The 19,934-nt window shown below is 39.6% G+C and overlaps 1 protein-coding gene across 14 annotated transcripts in view; it reads left to right on the top strand.

Moving 5' to 3' along the window:
- mef2d (myocyte enhancer factor 2d) overlaps positions 1-19,934 on the top strand; it is a 114,056-nt gene that overhangs the window by 73,308 nt on the left and 20,814 nt on the right. For 8 of the 14 annotated variants that reach the window (XM_055013516.1, XM_023293877.3, XM_055013514.1 and 5 more), the window contains 6 exons: positions 2,154-2,210; positions 10,516-10,694; positions 12,212-12,241; positions 15,191-15,308; positions 15,726-15,909; positions 17,740-17,808. In XM_055013516.1, coding sequence (XP_054869491.1) covers positions 2,154-2,210; positions 10,516-10,694; positions 12,212-12,241; positions 15,191-15,308; positions 15,726-15,909; positions 17,740-17,808 — 637 coding nt within the window. The remainder of the gene's footprint in view (positions 1-2,153; positions 2,211-10,515; positions 10,695-12,211; positions 12,242-15,190; positions 15,309-15,725; positions 15,910-17,739; positions 17,809-19,934) is intronic. The other 6 variants (XM_035940820.2, XM_023293891.3, XM_035940821.2 and 3 more) reach the window with 4 other exon arrangements.

Here is a 19,934-nt window from a genome sequence, read left to right as displayed (position 1 = left end):
CTAAAAGGATTTGTGCCCCATTTTTGCGTCTCAGACAAGGTTACTTATCAAGCTTTGTTCCGACCAGCGTAATCTCATTGTAAGTCAGAATTAGGTGATGTAACGCGCAACAAATGCATTACAGCATCTTTCATAACATGCCGTTCTCTGAGGCAAGTGGGTTTCACGTAGCGGTAATGGACGCCCCTACCCTCCTCCTTCTCCTGCTAACCTCAGTGGTACAAATACCCTGCTGTATGCCGCCATGCATCCCACATTACCAGGCATGTATTGGGTTCGTCGACTTTGCTTATTGGTGTTTTTCCATGCGTCTGTCCAGTTAGATATTTTTCAGTCACCTCCAATGACCCAGAGTTTCTGCCTTTTTGAAGAGCGTTTGGAGCCAGAAAAATTGAATCTGCACCAGAGGAGGGAAAATAAACGTCAGTGCAGAAAAATGCAGACTGCTATTTGAGGAAAAAGTGAACATAACGTTTGCTGGAATGCATTTAAAAGTATATAGCTATTGTATTGCGTAAAAACGTGCACATCAGTCAACACTGACATTGTAAAGCAATAGCTGTTCATTTTTATGTGTTTATTTTTCAGCTGTTTTGGAGCAGTAGACCACGCTGAAAACACAACACTGACTTATATAGTATATGTGACAAATGTATTGTTAAACAGATGCCTATTTAAGCCATTTAGACTGTATTGTGACTGTGTGTGTTTAGCTTTAACACTTCAGTGAGTATTGAAAATCTGTACTTTACTGATATCTATTGAAACGTGTTTATAGTTATGGAGCAATGTCAAGTTAACAACAACTGCTTGATCAGGTTCATTAGCATGTTTACCTCTTTCTTTAATCTATTTTTTCCGTACCTGACTTTCTAAAGAAACACTTTTTAAAGTTTTGGTAGTATTAGTGTATATATTTAGTTGAATGAGGAGAGTAAAAGAAGTGATAAATGTTCCCAGGAAAAAGCTTTGTGTTAGTTCAGATAGACTACTGAACTCAGCTGGTCTATTCCTCATCTCAGAATTATTGACTTATTAATGCAGAATCGATGACCGACTGACTAGTGACATCCAATCTCATATGTATAATCACACCAGGCAGCTTTTATGAGTTTTCATTATTATTCTGGTGATTTCCAATACCGGCACCACTTGTTGACCCAACTCTCTCTACCACTTCAATCTCCTCCTGATGTGACCGAAGCTTCAATCAATCTATCTCTGAATAACAGTTTTCACACACCTTAGTGTGATCAAAGGTGCCTCACAGATCACTGATAAAAAGAAACAAGTAAAGTAAAACAAAGATTGATCAAAATGAATGTATACAAAATTTATAGAGACAAAACACAAAAATACAAAGCATAAACATATAATAAAATTATTTTCTGAATTCTTAAAAACTGAAATGATGAAATAGACTAAAAAGACATTGAAATAGAAAATAATGTAGCAGCATAAAATAAAAATGGTGTCTGTCTTTGATTGTGTACCAGCTTGTACCAGGGGGTATTAGTTCTCCCAGCAGAATCCTCGTGCTGCTCAGATTCAACGGTAAAACCATGTCCAATAAAGCCACACCACAGCGCTCTCTGACTGAACTAAAAAAATATAAAGTTTTAAGAACATGTTGGTTAGGTATTAGTTTCAAAGCTTTATTATGTTAGTACTGATGTCTACAAATAATAGTTCAACAAACAAAGCAGTTAAGAGTAAGAGAAAATGTAACATTGCTTTATCTTGATGATTTTAAGTACATATTACGAACAATTAATTTGACATTTGAACAAGAGGATGATTCATTTTAAACAATCTTATATTTTTAAAACCTCTAGGTCTAACATCAAGGTGCTTTTTTTAAAGGAGACATTTTTTCCTATTATTATTTAACATAAGTGTCATTGACAACTGATGAAATGAGCACTTTAATAGCAACTGAAAACACAGAATTGAAACCAATTATGGTCCTTCACTGAGTAAAATGAGAGCCAATCGCAGTGACACTTTTTTAAAAAGATGCACTTGATTTAATGATATTTCTCAAAATGGGATATGCATCATTTTAAGTTAGTGCTGTTCAGATTAACGGCTTGATGTAAGATCATTTCAGTGATGTCATATTTTGATAATCATGGCATGTGTTTCTATTCTAGGTGCTCTGTTAGGAGGAGATTTGGGGAACTCCAATGGAGCGTGCCCAAGTCCAGTCCGTAAGTAAACCTTTTCTTTTTCATGCTCCTAATATTTAAGATTAATTTGTGTTGATAGGAATACACACACATAAACACACATATCACACAATGTAGTCCACCCCTCTCCTCTTTGCTTTCTGTATCTCAGCTGAACTTTTTTAAAAGGGAAATGATTTTTGAGTCTGACTCGCATACGGAGCAATGCAGAACATCTTATGTGTGGCAACAGGCTCGGCCACGTGTGCACAACTCGCACACTGACTCAAACATAGTCACACCAACAGACGTACACACAAGCATGAAGACACCTGTTGACTGCCGACAGCTGAGGGTCACAGTACAAGCTGCTTGTAAACAGTCCAAAGAACAGAAAGGGTTTCAGGTTATGAAAGAGAAACACAAGGAGGGAGTTTGAAAAGAGGAAAAGAAACTGACAAGATCACAAACCAGCTTGTGTAAAGCTCCTCGGCTTGTTTTGTGTCGGTTTTGTTTTCAGAGCTATGATTTGGAAACCAGAAGTACATTTAATATGTTTTGACAGTATTACCAAACTGATCTGGAGTCTGCCAGCTGTTACCAGATGAATGCCTCTGAGAGTGAGCTCAGCGTTCCACTCCTGGCACCAGTTTTGTCAACCACTGAAATTTAATTCGTACTGATTAATGTGTGTGACACGAATTGCAATCTCCAGTTGACATTACTTTTGATGGCACAATAACTAAAATTGAAGTATGACTCCTACATGAATACTAAAATAGAATTAATTTCTGATTTCTGTTATTGTTGATACTAAACAAATGTGTTCTGCAAGTTACAATAATGTTGTTTTCCATCAATAATTGACTTCTTAGGGTCTCAAATGCAGCCTGTGACTGTGAAGAGTATTCATTTGGCCTGTTTTGGTTAAAAAAATATATATTAGAACTCTATATTAGTAAAATTGGGAGAGCCTGCTAATCAGACTACATTGCCATTTCATTTCCATTTACTCACTCTTGTTTTCTCAACTGTTTTCATTTTGCTCTAAACAATCAGTAGTGAATCACGCTGATGTTATTTTCAGCCCTCCTGACTACTGTGGGGCACCAAGTAATGAGTCTGGTGATCTTTTGCTCTAAATATAGCATAAGTATCACTGAAAATAGGCGAAACCGGCATTTAAAAATACACTGTAAATGTGGAAGTGAAACCAGTTATAGTCTCTGATGAAGTTCCAAGTATTTTTCTAGAACATTAAGATACTTTTTCCAGGGTGTGTCATGTTTTACACAACAATGTTAAATGTTATTAGTATATTTACATTAACCAGCCAGCAGTCTATGAAGGAAGATGACATTCCCATTGCTCATATGGATATACATAATATTATTTTAAAAATGGAACAGTGAACAATATAGAGTGCATGTATGCAAGTAAAAGTTTCTGTAATCTGTAAAGGAAGATGCAACAGTGTAAGAGTGTTGAGTGCTCAATTAAATATTGAATTTAATAGGTTACTTTATATATTACAATCCGTATTAATCCTACGAAGCTATGATTGGCTGATTGTTTTTCCAGCTGGGACCAGACCTATTTTATTGACTAAAAAAAATGTACAGGTGTGATTCACTAATCGATAACCAGGCAAGCTTAAAAAATAACAAGTACTCACACCTTGAACTGGAAACCAACTGATTTTAAAAGCGGGTGTTTGTTTGGGTCTGTTGTCTAAAAGTTCTGAAAAAGACTCGGTGATATATTTTTTTTTTCCTGTAGCCATGGCACCATATTTACTCTGCTATTCCGACAGCTTTCTGTTTAACGCTCCTCACTACAGCTAGCTTCCCGTCTTCACCCACCACTCCTCCTCCTCCCCGTCCTCCCTTCATCCCTCTATCCACACCTCCCTCCCCCCTTTCAGCCTGTCTCTCTCAGCTGTTCCCCCTCGTCTTTGCTCTGGAATAATCTAAAGCCCCACCCGACTCACCACCTCCCCAGCCCCCCACCCAACTGTCCCTTGTCTTGGCACAGGACTCTCCTCAGAGGTGACTTTGACACTGGCCAGAGCTCTCTCCTTAAATCCCATTAGCCAGGACAGATACTGCCAGCCAGCCCATAGTAACAGATACGGTTGGGAAGGTGTGGGCTTTTTTTTTTCTTTCTTTCTATATTCACTTGATAAACGTATTGTCTTAGGGTAAGGTGGGCCAAAATAAATCAATACATTTATATTAACTTCCATGGACTGTATGAGTGGAATAAACCAAAGCCAAGTTTCAATATTGATTGGTTTTTCAAGGCTATTAATGAAAGAGCATACACTTTCTGTCAAGTGGTGCTCTTAAAAGTTAGTCGATCGATAAACAAGTGTTGCCTAAAGTCACGTTGTATAGTTTTGGCTGGTAATTGAGAGGCAATTTTATGTTGTAAATTTTGAGTTGTGCTCGGTAATGTAGTTTGTTCTTAAGTATTAAACTCAAGCCCCTCAAAATGTGGACGGTTGTATGGAGGTTAAACAGTAGGTGGATGTCTTGTGGTTGAATGTGACTGTCAGGGTGACTTCTCCTCGCGTCACGACTCCTTCATGTTTCGAAACATGAAACCTCATCATCCCAGAACTCGCCTCAGGTGACCTGATCCACCCGGATGGCTGCTTCACTCTACCTCCTGTATCTCTTTAATCACTCTAGCTCTTCCTTTTTGATTTTTTTTATTCATTGTTTCTCCTCTCCTTACCTTCCTCACAGTCTCTCTTTTCTTCTCTCTTTTTTCATATTCGTTTCCCTCACTTTCTGCTTTCCTCACCCTTTCTTGTTTACTTTCTTTCATCTTTTATTTCTTCCTCTCTCTTTGCTGCTTTCCCCACTACTCCAGCTGTATCATTTTATCCCTTCTTTTTTCCCCTGGTCCTTCTTTTTCTCCCTACTTCCCTCTTCTTCCTCCTCTCTTCAGCTTCCATTCTTTCTCAGCCATTTTCTCCCATCTTCTCCTTTCCTCCCCTCGTCTCTTCCTCACCCTTCTTCTCCTCTCTTTCTCCCTACCCTCCTCCTCCTCCTCTCTTGGATCTGTCGTTCTCAGCTGTTGTCCAGGGAGTCAGGGCTCCAGGAATGTCACCATTGACGTCACCCGGCATTCCACACATTCCCACGCCCGGCCACGCGTAATAGGAGACATCATACTCACACACACACACACACACATCGAGGGTACTCAGATATACACTCATACACTGAGAAGAACTCATGTAAAGGATACAAAAAGAGCACATGCAAACAGTCAACTTACACAAATACAGCCACAGACACCTCAAAGTGTTTCTGTGACTCACCCACGCTCAGAATAGGACTTCTATATAGGAGCTTCCACAGACTCAGTGTAAACTTCACACTGTATTATACTGTGTCAGCTCACGATTCTGCTGGACACCATTAGAGGTTGAATAAATGTATTATTCACAGTTTGGAATACAAACAAACTGACATTACTTCTTGTTATGATTAGAATAGTCAGGGTTTTACTGAGTCTGATTTATTTCAGTATGGATTTCTCTTTCATGAGCGGCAAGGCTGAAAGAGCAGCTTGAAGGCCACATGAAAACAGGGTGAAGACTGAAAGAGTGACCACTTCAGAAGTTTTCCAAACACTTCATAGTACCCTTATGTAATGTCAGATAGATGTTTGTAGTATAAGGATGATTTTTCCTTCCAAAACACACTTTTGCCTTCCCGCTCAATGTGCCAAGTATATAATTTTATTTTTTGTTGCATTCGTCGTGAGAATTTCTTCTCCACATCAGTACTAGGGGGTGACAGATGCCTCTTTGCCTCCACTAAGTTACAATAAATGTGAATGAAATACTACTCTTTGTTCTGCAACGAGTGAAAAGAATATATATATATATATATATAACATTGAACATAGTCAGCAGTGAGGTTTTGGGATTATTGGAGTTTCTGATTTACATATCTAATTTTTTTCCAATTTATGCACTAAACAACTGTTTTTCATTCACATTCATTTTATTTCGTCGAGGCAGAAATCTCAGTGATGTTATCTCCAAACCTCAGCAGATTAAACCAAATTAGATACTGCAGAGAATATGTGATTATTGTAATGGGTGAATTCTTTTTTTTCCCCTCTAGTATTAGGACACTGTTGACAGATGTACACTTGTGAACAATTACAGGCAACAACTGAGAAATCTAAGTTCACAGTGTTGCCAAATTCTATGCCAGAAAAAAGAAAGTATCTTTTGAGGGTCATCGCTGATCTGTTATTATTATGTTCCATGTCTGTTGTCTGACTTTTGTGTCTGAATATAGTTTTTCACCATTTATAATTAAACTCCTGAATGTGCCCTTTTTTTTTTAAACAAGAATGTGTCTGGGGTCTAGTTAAAATTACTATAGTGAACATAGAGACTCACAAAAATGCATGAAGAATCTGCATCTGTGAATTCCAGCAAACCCAATACTTGTACAGTATAGTGTAAACACACACACCCACACACACAAAAGATGCCAGTACTGCAGGCTGTTTTCTGTAAGGGGATTTGTGTTGGCTTGAGGGCACCTGTAAAACATGTCAGTTTCACACACTCGCACACTCGCTTTCACGCTGTGTGTGTGTTTAACTCTCATAACTCAGGGTCAACACAAATCCGCCAACCTCTTCCTTTACCCACAAACATGAACACAACGCAACCAGCCGCAGATTCCCATCAGTCAGTGACGCACGCATGTGTTCAGAGCATGTTACGCAACAAATACACAAACGTACACATGGAGGGTCCCAGGATTTCCCAGAAGCACCTGATGAAAAGAGCGTTCGCTGTGCGTCACCAGGACACAGGTGATCCCGTTCGTCAGACGCCGGCTGGGAAGCAGATTCCTCTCCTGTCTCCCTCGTCAACAGCTTCAGTGTCTCCTTATCCTCCAATGTCTTCCATTCCATCCTTCATTATTTCCTCCCCTTCTTTCTGCGCCTCTTTTCATTGTCAGCCTCATGTCTTTCCTCCTTCACCATATCCTTTTGTTTTTCGCATTCCCTACCTGCTGTTTTTCTCTTTCCTTCTACATTTCCTGTGTTCTGTATCCCCCTCCCATTTTGATCTTATCTAAAATGCTTCTTGCTTTTTCTTTATCTCTGCTCTTATTCTTACCTTGTTTTTATCCATCCCTTTACTTCCCTCCAGCTTTGGTTTCCCACCACCTACCTCAATTCCATGTACTTCTTTTTTTCTACCTCTTCTCTATCTCGTCTCTCCATCCATATTCTCTTAATTCTCTCCATGACTGACTCCATACATCCTCACCTCCTTTCTTCCTCCCTTGGTTCCTCCTTACTTTGTTTCCCCTATTCCCACCTCCTTGATCATGCCCAGGCATATTTCTTCCTACTTCCTCTATCATCCTTGCCAACTCTACTACCTTTTCCTCTTTCTCTTATGCTTTCTTCCTTCCTTTCCACTACTTTGCTTTGCCATTTGAGCTATCTCATCTCTCCCTTCCTTTCCTTTTCTCTTTGCCCACCTCCTCTCTTGTTTCCATTTGCAATGCTGGTGTCTGATAGAAGTTGGATGCTTTTACTTTTCTTTTATTTTCCTTTTGGTTGATGGATTATGGATGACTTGTTTTAGTATTTAGGGGAAATAAAGTTAACTAGCTGAACAGACACGTCAAATGAGCTTTCCTCCGTTCCGCTCTTAAACCTCCTCTGTGCTCTCTTTTATTTCTTTGTCTGTATCCTCCCACCGAATGGTTTAGGGCCAAAATGCATTTCTGATCTGCTGCTCTGTTAGGAACCATCCAGACATCTCAGATCATCTGTGACAGGTCTGCTTAATGTCCCAAAACTAAACATGGCAAAGCAGCATTTTTTTTTTTTTTTTATTTGCCACATATCGGGAATAATGTCCAAATGTAGGATTTTTCTGTTTGACGCTCCCTTTAATTTGCTTAATTTGGACAATTTATTCATATCATATCACATTTTATTATCTGGTTTAATCTGTTTTATTTTATATTTTAGTTTATTTTTATCTGATATTTTATTTCTCTCGTTTTGAAACGTATATGTGTGTCTTCTTGTATCCTCTTCTTATAATGCTTCGTGTTTATTTCCGATCCTTGCCTTTTATGCCACATATAAAGCAGTTTTTATGGCCTTAATGTGTACAGGTGCTGTACACATAAACTGGCCTTGTCTTGCATCGCTACACCATCAAACTTCTCCTTCCTCCTGCTTCCCTTTTTACTCCTTCCTTTACTGCTACTGTTTTTTTTCCTCCTTCCCGCCTTTCTGCCCCGTCTGCCTCCCATTGAGCTGATAACAGAGCTAGTGTTCGCTTGTTGTTGTTGTCAGGTTTCGTTTATAGGCTCTGTGTGTGTGTGTGTGTGTGTGTGTGTGTGTGTGACTGAGATGAAGCAGAGTCACATGCCGCTGTCGTCTGGAGGCGACGTCATGGAGAACTGCTATCTGCTATCACACACACACCCTCTCACTGCCTGTCTAAGGGGAATACAGCAATTGTGTGTATATGTGTGTGTGTGTGTGTGTGTGTGTGTGTGTGTGTGTGTGTGTGTGTGTGTGTGTGTGTGTCTATCATGGCTGGGAAAGTCCCCACTGTCCCCCTTTTATAAACTCTGTGACTGAGTCTCTGTTTGAGTCGACTTGTCTTTCAACCTCAGCAGCACGGACAGCCTGCTGTCTGCTGGAATCTTGTTGTCATGACACCCAGATACCCCACAATTCCTCCCGTCTTTTTTCAAACAACTTAATTGACTTTTAACATCCTACACATAAAAACATACTTACATCTTGCTACCTATAGAGCATATAGAAGTGCATTATTGAATTAAAAATGTAAGAAGACTTAAATATGAAAAAACTAATTTTTTTTTTTTTTTGAGTAAAAAGACAGGTTAGTGTTGAAGTATCTGCACATGCACACACACACGTTTGTTTCAATATTCTCATGGGGAAATGCCATTGACATAATGCATCACTGTCTTGCACTTAACCATCACAACTAAATGCCTAACCCTAACACTCAAACTAAGTTCTTAAAAAACAGTGTGGACCCGAGTCATCCTCAGTTTGGTCCTCATGGTCGCAGGATGTCCCCATGCATTGGTGTGCCGTCAGTTTAAAATCCCTACAGGGATAGAAAATCCATAACACAAACATACACAGACAGGCTGTTCTGCAACTAAACTATGTCATGTTTCAGGTATGGCTGTTTCTTGGAATAACTGATGCATTGCTGTGTAATAGTTTGGAATGTGACAGTTTGGCAGCTTCAAAATGGGGTGCGTTCGACAGATGTAGCACTCTGCAATGTAGACTGTCATGTTGCTGGAATGCGCTCATCAAAGAAACAGATATACTGCAGATAATACAGCAAAAGTACTGTACACCGCAAAAAAATAGTTTTTTTTGGCTATTGTTATTTTAAATCTGAGGATTTTCTAAATAAGCATTTCCTTAAACAAAGTGTGTCATTTTTCCACTCTGTTCTTTGTGCTGTTAAGATGGTGATGCTCATGCTTAGTAAATTCTTGAATTCTGGTACTAAAATGCGATAGAACAAGAAGGCCAAAAACATCAAATCTAAACAGGAAATGCAATGCACATTTACATCTAATTCAGGTGTATAAAAAACAACCAACTTCTTCTGTTTGTCTGAGGTTTTAAACTTTAATCTGAGGCAAGGCTTGACAAAAACAAATCTGAGTTTGTAATGATTTGCATCTACACAAGTACACATGGGAAGTACAGCTCACAAGTGTGCAAATACATTTGAAGCTCCCACAATTGTTACATATACAGTATTCAGAGCACAATGTTATAATTCTACTGCACTAGACAAATTTTCATTAGTTCAGAGAAAGCAATTCTTCAAGGGGTTCAATGACAATGAAACTGACTTGATAAGTGGGATATTTTTTACAGCAGAAGATGGAAAGAGTTCAGAGACATTTGTGTGTTTTTGTTATCACCAAGCGGCGAGACGAGTGAAACAAAAGGAGAAAGGCGTACAGAGGAAGAGAAAACAGAAATAAAATAGTTCCGGGGAGAGCATGACACAGTTTTGATGTGAAGGAGCTGCAGAAAATCAGAATGCTGCCAAAAGACACTGTTTGAGCTGCAGAAACAATTAGGAGAATACAGTGCGACAAAATGATCCAACTCGCTAATGAGAAAACACACAAACACACACACAAAGAGTTAAATGTAGACACCCAGGCAGACAAACACAGGCAGATACAGATAGCTAAAACATCAAAAAGGACTAACCCTTCCTCTTCCCTAAACCTCACTGTCTCTGTTTGTGTGTTTGCAGCTAATGGCTACATCAGTGCCAGGGCCTCCCCAGGCCTCCTCTCCGTATCCAACGGCAACAGCCTGGGGAAAGTAGTCCTGGCTAAATCTCCAACTCCACCCAGCCCTCAGATGGTCAACAGCCGCAAGCCGGACCTGAGGGTCATCACTTCGCAGAGTGGCAAGAGCCTCATGCAGCTGGTGAGGAGAACAGGATTAGGTGGAAGCAGCACTTTAGTTTAACTCAGAAAGAGTCAACATCGAATAAGTAGTGTCTTACAAATCACTGAGGTATACTGTGGCTTAATATGAAGTATTAGCAGGACTCACACACAACTAATATGTCTATTAATACAATGGGTGTCATGCAAGATGCACTCACATGAAGAGATTTTTAATTTTCCTTCCCTGTTTAAGTCATCCACATGCAGTCTGACCAGAAGTGAGAAAAACAAATAAGGAATGAAGAGTTCATCTGTATTACTAAAATAAATTCTACATGAAACATGAAAACTGTGGAACCATGATCATCCCAGTATCCAGTAGCTGCTTCCAGATCTTTGTTCAAGACACACTGTCCAGGGGGACATCCTCTCAGCCTCCAGCAGCATGTGTCATATCATGAAAATGTGTTTACATGAGTGCCCATTCCCCTTAACCGCTTCTCTTTGTAGTCAAGGAATACTGTGCTTTAACAAGATGTGTTTTGGTATCAACATTCAAATCATTTTGCCTTGATTTGCCACAGAACAACACTGTGAGGACACAGCAATGACAGCTGTAGTAATACTGTAGTTATTCGAGGTCCTTTAATGTGACTAGCACTATTGCTAAACTTGTAATCTTTAATGAGTTACTTTTTTTTTTTTTAAATTAACTAAAAAATGAAGGAGCTGGACAGGTCACCTTATATGACAATTAAAGTAATTCATTATTCTAATGATTTACACACCCACGTACAACTAGTTTACATTCATTAAGTTGAAATAAGAATTTTATTTTAAGTATGTGAAAGGGAAAATCTTCTTGCATGAGACCCATTGTGTAAAAGCTCATGGATTTCTGCAGACAATCTACACCCACTGCATCCATGTCCTCTTGTCCTTTTGTACTTTTTTTGCCGGAAATGGAAATAAATGATATCCTGTCAAATCACACATCTGTGCAAGCAACTCTAAACATGCATCTAGTTTACCAAATATTACATAATTTAGATTTCTACAGCCAGAAACATATAAACACAAAGTGAAATTCTCTGTCTGTACAAAGTGTACAGCAAAGTTAACTTGGAACTTAAAGTAACCATGACAGTCCAGTATGTATAGGCAGATTTATATGTAGACATCTTGGGGATATTAAAAAGCTTTCCATATCTTCTGTCTGCTCTACAATTTAGCAACTGGATCCAGTTATTCTCCTTCAGTCAGACATTGATCAGTTTTGGTGCATTTTGACGTATTTCTTGATTATAGTGAAACTTTTATGCCAACTGTAGTGGTGGAACGTTAGAGGCCCTCTTTTTAGTACCATACATTTGAAAGTATCTCTATAGGCATTACTGTAGATAGGTTTTTTTCCCCCCAGAAGTAACCATACCTCTTTTTTCTCGATTTTGTTCATATTTTGAATATTACTATACTATTTTGAAAGCAGTTAGTTGTCACAAAAACTTAACAGTCCTGTGTTTTTCACTCCCCCCTCTTCGACCGGCCGTGCAGACAGAGGAGGAGCTGGAGTTGGTGAGTGAGGTGAATAGACTTCTAGAGATTTAGCATCATGGACGTGGTGTCAAACTATGTGTGATCTCACCGAGCATGAGTGTGACACAAATGCATCCCATCAGGGTTGACTCAGCTGCCCCGTTGCTATCACGAGTGTAGAAGTAAAGCCACTGGAGCGTCAGAGCTACATACAAACAGTGGACACATCACCTGGTTGTCTCTGTTCCTGTCTAGTCTTCAGCGTTCACTACAGACTAGGCTCTACCAAGTTTGCATTCTCAGTGGAGCTGTACACTGCAGTCAGGTTTCAAAAGTGAGGACTTAAGACCTAACTTGGACTCATTTGACTCCTAAACTGTTTTTATGAAGTCACCAAGAAAATACAGAATAAATGGGACAGGCTGACCTTTCATGGAGACATACCTTGCATAGTGAATTAACAGGTTTCTGCAATTAAGGGACTTCTATTTTAAAATCCATTTATTTGGCAGACACTTTGTCCGAAGTGACTTACATTAAGCAGGCTACTTTCAAACCAAAATTGGAAAAGTGTTGTTTTTAATTAAATGATTAAAAGCTTACAGATTTCTATAGCACAAGTAGTCTGAAAAAATGGGGAAAAGTTTTAACAGAGAAAAAAAATGAAATTATAGTATCTTTTAGACATGATAGACTTGCAACCTAACTTACAATTTGCATTTGTAGACTTTCTCTTTAAGAAGAGTTTGACTTGTAAATTTGCTTATTTGCATTCTTGCAGAGAGTTAGATGGAAAGATTGATACCACTCTCATGTATGTCCGTAAAGGCAAAGCTACAGAGTCAATACCAGGCCTCATATTGCTGCAGTATTAGCTTAGCATAAAGACAGGAAACTGGTGGGAACAACTGTACAAACCAAGCCCTCCCAGAAACAGTTTGTCTTATTTATTAATCAGTAGAAAAATGATGGAAGTGGGCAGTTTCAAGACTTCAACAAGTAACGTCCACACTATACACTGGGCTGCTTGAGGAAGTATTTCTGAGGTATTTCTTGGCAAGTCCACATTCTCAATCAAATCCCTGCAAGGCAGCAAATTAATGCATTTTTAAAAATGTCTAAGTTTTTGTGCAAGACTTGACTTGGATTTAACTTAAAAAACAGCTGAAAGTACCATAATGTAATTTTATGTACAAGTGGGAAAGAGACCAATCCAGTATTCCAAAAATGAGCGGCTGAACAATAGTATTTTCCCGTTCACATGTTTTGCATCTCTTACCATAAGTTGTGTTAAATTTAAAAACATCTGCCATTTTTGATGGCTGTATTGTAAGAAAATGTTACACCCTAGAAGCAAAATTTAGTTGCATTTTGTGATCTCACAAGCAAATTGAGTCAAACCCCCATGAAAATATTTATGGTACAGTAGAGCCCAGTCTAAAGTGACATTTGTTAAACACAAATAAACTGTAGAGAGGAAATATTGAGGGAACCAGAGCAACCAGCTGACTCTCTGCTGTGTGTTAAAGCTGCTCAGCATGTGCATGTTTGGTTTCATCTGAGTGTCGACTCTCTGAGGATCAGGGAGGAAAGCTCACAAAGTCTCCAACCTGGAACGCAGATGGACATGTCAGACTCAGATACGCTGACCCCTTCAGTCCTCCACACACATGCATGCTGACATGTTCATGCATATTTCTTTGCATAAATATACACTCACCTCGGAACAAACGCACACCTCACATTGTGTATTCATTCCTCGCATACCTCCCTGACTTTTTCAATACAAACACGTTCCTGCAGACACACACACACTCTCTTCCGCGCTCATCTCTCCCCCGTCAACCTTGTCGATGCATGCGTTCCTGTCAGCATGATTCTCCAGCACAGCGATGCCTCTCATAATACCTTCCACCGTGATGCTACATAACACAAGCACCCGGCCCTGGCGACAGCGTTGCCTTGCCAATGCCACCTCGAGATGTGAGACTTTATTCATCTTGCACGCCAATGTTAAAGTGTCACAGAAAAGTTAAACACCTCAGAGAGAACTGAGGTGCTGGGATTTACTTGCAGGAGCAGAAACGCTTCTGGCTGTAGTATGATGAATAAAACATCTTCCACTGGCATGCACAAACAAAGTGAAGTGATCTAACTGTTTATTATATCATACTTTACCTATCAGGCTCTAGTTAGATGTGTTTGGTGGTAGATTTTTTTTAATGTAATCTGCTTGCAAAACTTCAAAACTGAGGGCTGAAAGTTAGTGAGAGTTGCTGCACTTCTGCTTTGCAAACTAGAGGGTACAATTAAATCACAGATATTTGTTTTTATTCACCTAAAAGTGGAACAAGCTGTGTTTATAGTGCAATATTTCAGTAGTAATGTAATTATTTCTGGTCACATTGCAAGATCTCTGCATCCACTCTGCTGTACAGTGGAAAGCACATGCTAACCATTATCATTATTGCTGTTGAAAATGGATGAAGTCATGTGCCATGAACTTCTACACTCAGTCCATATAAGGAGAAAAAGACATGATTTGTTGTGGACCTGAACCAGGTTTTCTCACGACGCAGAGCCACAACACTGGATCCATGGATCCAAGAAGGAACGGTTTGATCGTAAATCATGGATGGGTGTCATAGCCAAAAGAGTTTCAAATTCTGTGCGTGTTTTCAGAGATCCCTTAACATTTTGACATCAGAACATGCAGATATAATCACATAAGTGCCACATACTGGCACAGATGTAGATGTTTTTGCAGAAAATAACTGCAGTGTACACAGAGGGGATGCAGATAATTGAACCAGGAGTAAATTTAATACGTCCTTAGATTGTACACATTGTAATGTATAAATTCTTGTGAAATCCAACTTTTCTGAAAATACACTCTAACTGCAGATCCCAGCTTCAGAACGACTGTAACAGTAATCACTTCTTCTGTTACTGTGTCCCTGTGATCAGTTTGCTCTGTCCATCTCTCTGTCTACCTAGAACGCTCAGCGACTAGGTGGCTCCCAGGTGGCACAGCCGCTCACCACACCTGTGGTCTCCGTGGCAACACCCAGTCTCCTCGCGCCCTTCTCCGGCATGCAGACAGCCTACAACACTGGTAAGACATCGAAGCCGCCAGACGAGACATTTGAGCAGCTCAAACCAAATTTGTCTGTTAACATCAGGCAAGAAAATACACTCCTGAATTTAAAAATCCAGAAAAGGTAAAACATAATGCCAAGTAAAAGATACAATCTATATTATGTTATGAAAAAACACTTGAGTGTCATGTAGAAAAACTTGAAAACCTTGCAGTGTGATGCCACAAACCACTATGAATATTCACTTTGTTCATTGTGTGAGAGCTTCTGGAATGATTCCACTTCAAAGGTCTCCATTAATATGGATTAGCCCTGATTAATATTGATGCGCCAGAAAGTTGTATGATGTAAAACAATCCCCCTCACCCCTCCTCTCCATCTTCTTTCTCTTTCTTTTTCCCCTCTGTGTCTCCCCCTCCACTCCTTAATCCCAGAGTACCAGCTGACGAGTGCAGATCTCACAGCGCTCCAGACGTTCACACCACCAGGGCTGGTGCCTGGCAACATGGCTGCCTGGCAACAGCAACAGCAACCAGCAGTTTCTCAGCAACAACAGCAACAGCAACAGCAGCAGCAGCAGCAACAGCAGCTGAGCTTGGCGTCACTCAGTAATTTGGTGTAAGTTCCCTTTTCTTTCTGTAACAAACCAAGATTAATTTCCTGACCTTTGACCCCTCCTCTTAAACAACTCACTGGTAGACCTTTTACAAGAACCTCGCATGTCAGCGGATTTGGTACACCAACCTTAACACATGTTCATAAAACACTTGAAGCACCTCTCCTGTACAAAGCTGTAGCATCACCCCAGCTGCAGTTGATTCATCTCTGTGGTGACCTAGATACCTCCTCCCCACCCTGCGTCTTTCCCCTCAGCTCCAAGTCCCACTGCAGTCCCACTCTGATTTAGCTCCTGGTAGTGAGGTTAGGCTGCTAGCTGTGTTATCTGGCACACAAGATTAAAACTCTTGAAGCTGGACTTCAGTACTCTTCGTTTTTGCCAGCCAAGAAGTAACAATTCAATGTCAGTCTTTAGTTTACCCTCAAGGTCATTGCCAACTAGTCCCTTTGTTGGTTAGCTTTGCTTTAGTCCTACTACTTACAGAGCTTAAACATCTCATTGCACCTATGGCCAACCCATGCAGTTGTTTTTAGTTACTTAGGCCTTTACTCCATTAACGCTTTCCTCAGGATTGTGTTGAGTGTGCTCCATGATGCCTCCATAACTGATCCTGGTAGCTTTAATTTGAATTTGGTTCACACGTTTTAAAGGTCAAGTCATAGCAGTGCAAAAGTGTACAACAGGTGAGAGCTGAGAATAAATACTTTATAGCAAAGAAACTTGACTTAATTGCAATGCATGCTCAACCAGAGTTTCTAAGATATGATGCTGGAAAATTCCCAGTGCAGCTATTCTTCAGATAAAAATAAAAACAGTTTAAGAAGTTTTACCAATTTGAAGTAACTAAATCTTCTTTGCCAACGCTGCTATAAAGGTGGATCCATAAACTGAACATAAAAGATGGATGTAGCAACTTTTTTGTTGACTACAGTTCAGAATTTAGCTGCTGAAATTTTGATCTTTTCAAACCAGACATAGTGAGGGACCAGTGGATCTTGGTGAGAACTCAATGACACTACGCATGGTGTTATGGTAGTGACCTGTCAATCTCAAGTAGCCCCACCCTAAAGCGTAGCCTGCTTCATTTTACTCCAACTTCAACCATAATTTGCAAAATGCACATTGTATTGTTTTGAAGGACTACAGACTTCAGACTACAAGCTGACATCATAAACTCGTTAGAGAAATGTCATCTGAGGTAACAAATCAAGTGAGAAATGGATCATTGTCTCACAGACTTCTATACAGTTGGACTTCTTTTTGTAACCAAAGGAGTCAGCCCCTATTGATCATTAGAAAGAATGCAGATTTAAATGACTTCACCTTTCCAACGTGGAGGCTATGTCCATCTTTTATATACCGTCTACGGGTGGGTCATTAACTTTAATTAAGTTTGCACGTTTTAAATTGCTGTATTGGATTTCTGCAAGTTGTCATTTTTAACACCTACAGAGCTAAATGCAGATTACTACGATTCCAGTAACATGACCACATTTATCATTGTTTTGTGTTTGTTTCAGGGTTTTAGTCCTTGTCAGGGAGGTGTTTACATTATTTTGTCTACTCTCTAGTAGTTCATTACAGATAAATGGGAGCCATGTTTAAGTAAAAATGGTGCAACTAGTAAATTTTTTGCCAAATTATTTTCATATCTGCAGTATGAGCTAACCCTTATGTGATCCTAATCAGACACATTTTTTTCTTACAAATTGAGCTAGTAGTGCTAAGTCTTTGTGTGTCCAGTCTGGCTGTGCTAGGCTAACCTGTGGATGGGGGTGCAGCTTGTAACTGCCTCTTGTTTTGTCCTCCCTCCCCCCTTTTCTCCACAGCATGTGGGGTGCAGAGAAACAGAATGCGGAGATGGTTAACTGCATCTCCAATTTTGCTGCTAACCTGAGGTGAATGACATGATAGCATCTAGTGCCATGCAGCTCTGCCATGCCATTTATCTGTCAAGTTATTATATATTCCTCACACACCCAGTTATGAGTGTATAATAATGTGACAGTGTGTGATTAAAAAAAAAAAAATATATATATATATATATCTAAAGAAATTACAGAACAGATCCAATTACACAACAAACATGATGTCCAGCCATCTGTTTTTTTCATTTATATGTTGGATGTGATTCTCGCTGCTTTGCTGTGTCTGTATTTCATCGCTCTTTCAGTTCTGTTGAAGCTAAAGCACTTTGTTCCTTCCCAGATTATCAGTTTCCATAGAGTTTTCATGCCACTGAAAGCTCAGATCTGAAGCTCTTTGGAAGTGTCAGGCACAAAGAGGAAGCAGCTTCAGTGTGACAGCAACAGCACCTTGCTAGGTTCTCAAATGAAAGGAGTCTCTAGATGCTGCTTTCAGTCCCCAACACTAAACCAGTGCACAGCTGTGTGCCACCGACACGCTTGCTGCATTAAAATTTTATTTTTCAGCCATTTAGGTGTCACTCTCAGCTGACAGTCAGACATAAGATTCAATTCCTTAGATACTTGCAGGCCTTAAATTCCTACAGTTTCATGACTACGAGAATAATTTAGATGTAACTGAGCTGTCAAAGTCAGTTACATACTAGTAGATAGAAGACATTTATTGATTTGCAATTTGGAATTCGGTTTCGTGTGATAATCAGTGAATCTAAAACACTTGAAAACCATCTTAATGCTGATTGTTTGTTGGATAGAACCATCACAGCTACAAATGTATCTTAGCATTAAGTTATTTTGAGAGATTGCTCAAAATATAAAAAAAAAATACTTCAAATGTGTTAAAAAGACACTTAGAATAATTGTAGCTGTCAGCAGAGAAACTGTTATTTGTTTTTCTGTCTGACAAGCTGAAAACTGTCCATGAAAATATGATAATAGGTTGTTTGTTATTGTATACAACAGCTGGGACTCCAGGGGGTTGAGCATCTTCGAAAAAACAGCATATAGTTAACAGTCACCACCATCTCATACACAGCAGAACTCTTCATATCGCCTTGTAAATGTTAACAAATGGCACTCCAGATTGTATGAAATCCTTCTGCAAACAGATCCGTTAAACCACTCAGAGATTCTGAAAAAGCAGCCAGCAGTCATTTCCCTGATTTTTTGTTGTTGTTACGATCCAACAACTGTTTCTTACCAAGAGAAATGTGGACATCGTTTATTGTATCAAGATTATCCTTGACATAGGTTGCTACTGCTATACAGTTACAACTCTTCACCTCAGAAACAGAGAAAAATCACAAATTTCCAGAGTCAAAAGTGATGTTTTCAAGTTTGTTCTTCTTCAAAACTGCAAAATAAAAAAAAAAGAGCAACAATTTTTAAAATTTCAGTGTTCACCTGTGTTTAATTTTGTCATAAAAAATATTGTTAGGGTCATAGTTGTAAGTATAAAACATTTCCTGCAGAATCTCAGTCGTGTTTTAAAATAGCTGAGACATTCCTTAAAATAATGGGAATATGCAGGATTTGACTGGATAACCTGGACTTATATTTTATTCATAACCATGCAGGCCAGATGCTGATGGTGACAAACTTTCAGCACCCTCATGTCAAACACTTGAGTCGATACCAGGCAGGTTTGCTGTGTTGTGTGTGGGATCAGGAAAGCAGAATTGCTGTCACCGAAAACAAGCGAACACCACAGAAATGTGGGAAGCTTTCCCAGCACACCAAACTGTTCTCTCGGCACGAGGGAAAATCGTGCTGTCCTAGGACAGCATGGGCAGACGTGGGCACTTCTGCAGCCCAGACTGCTCCGCTTTGTTTTTGATTTCATCGCAGCGCGGCCTCACAGCATGCAAGCAAGCCCTTCCAATCAAATAGTGATTGACGGCTTGGCTGCGAGCCTCGCCTTCACTGTCGTCCACACTTTGCCTTGCTGCAGGCTCTACAAGGAAATGATTTCTGTCATCCAACTCTCTCCCATCCCCCCTTTTTAATCATCCCTTCTTTCACTACTTCCGTCTTTACGCTTATTTCCTGCTCTTTTTGACAAGCGCGGTTAATTTGGTGTACACCTGTTGACTCTCATC

This window comes from Amphiprion ocellaris, chromosome 9, assembly GCF_022539595.1.
Source record: "Amphiprion ocellaris isolate individual 3 ecotype Okinawa chromosome 9, ASM2253959v1, whole genome shotgun sequence".
Classification (NCBI taxonomy): domain Eukaryota; kingdom Metazoa; phylum Chordata; class Actinopteri; family Pomacentridae; genus Amphiprion; species Amphiprion ocellaris.
Note: the sequence above shows the minus strand (reverse complement) of the source record. Positions and strands in the feature narration are given on the sequence as shown.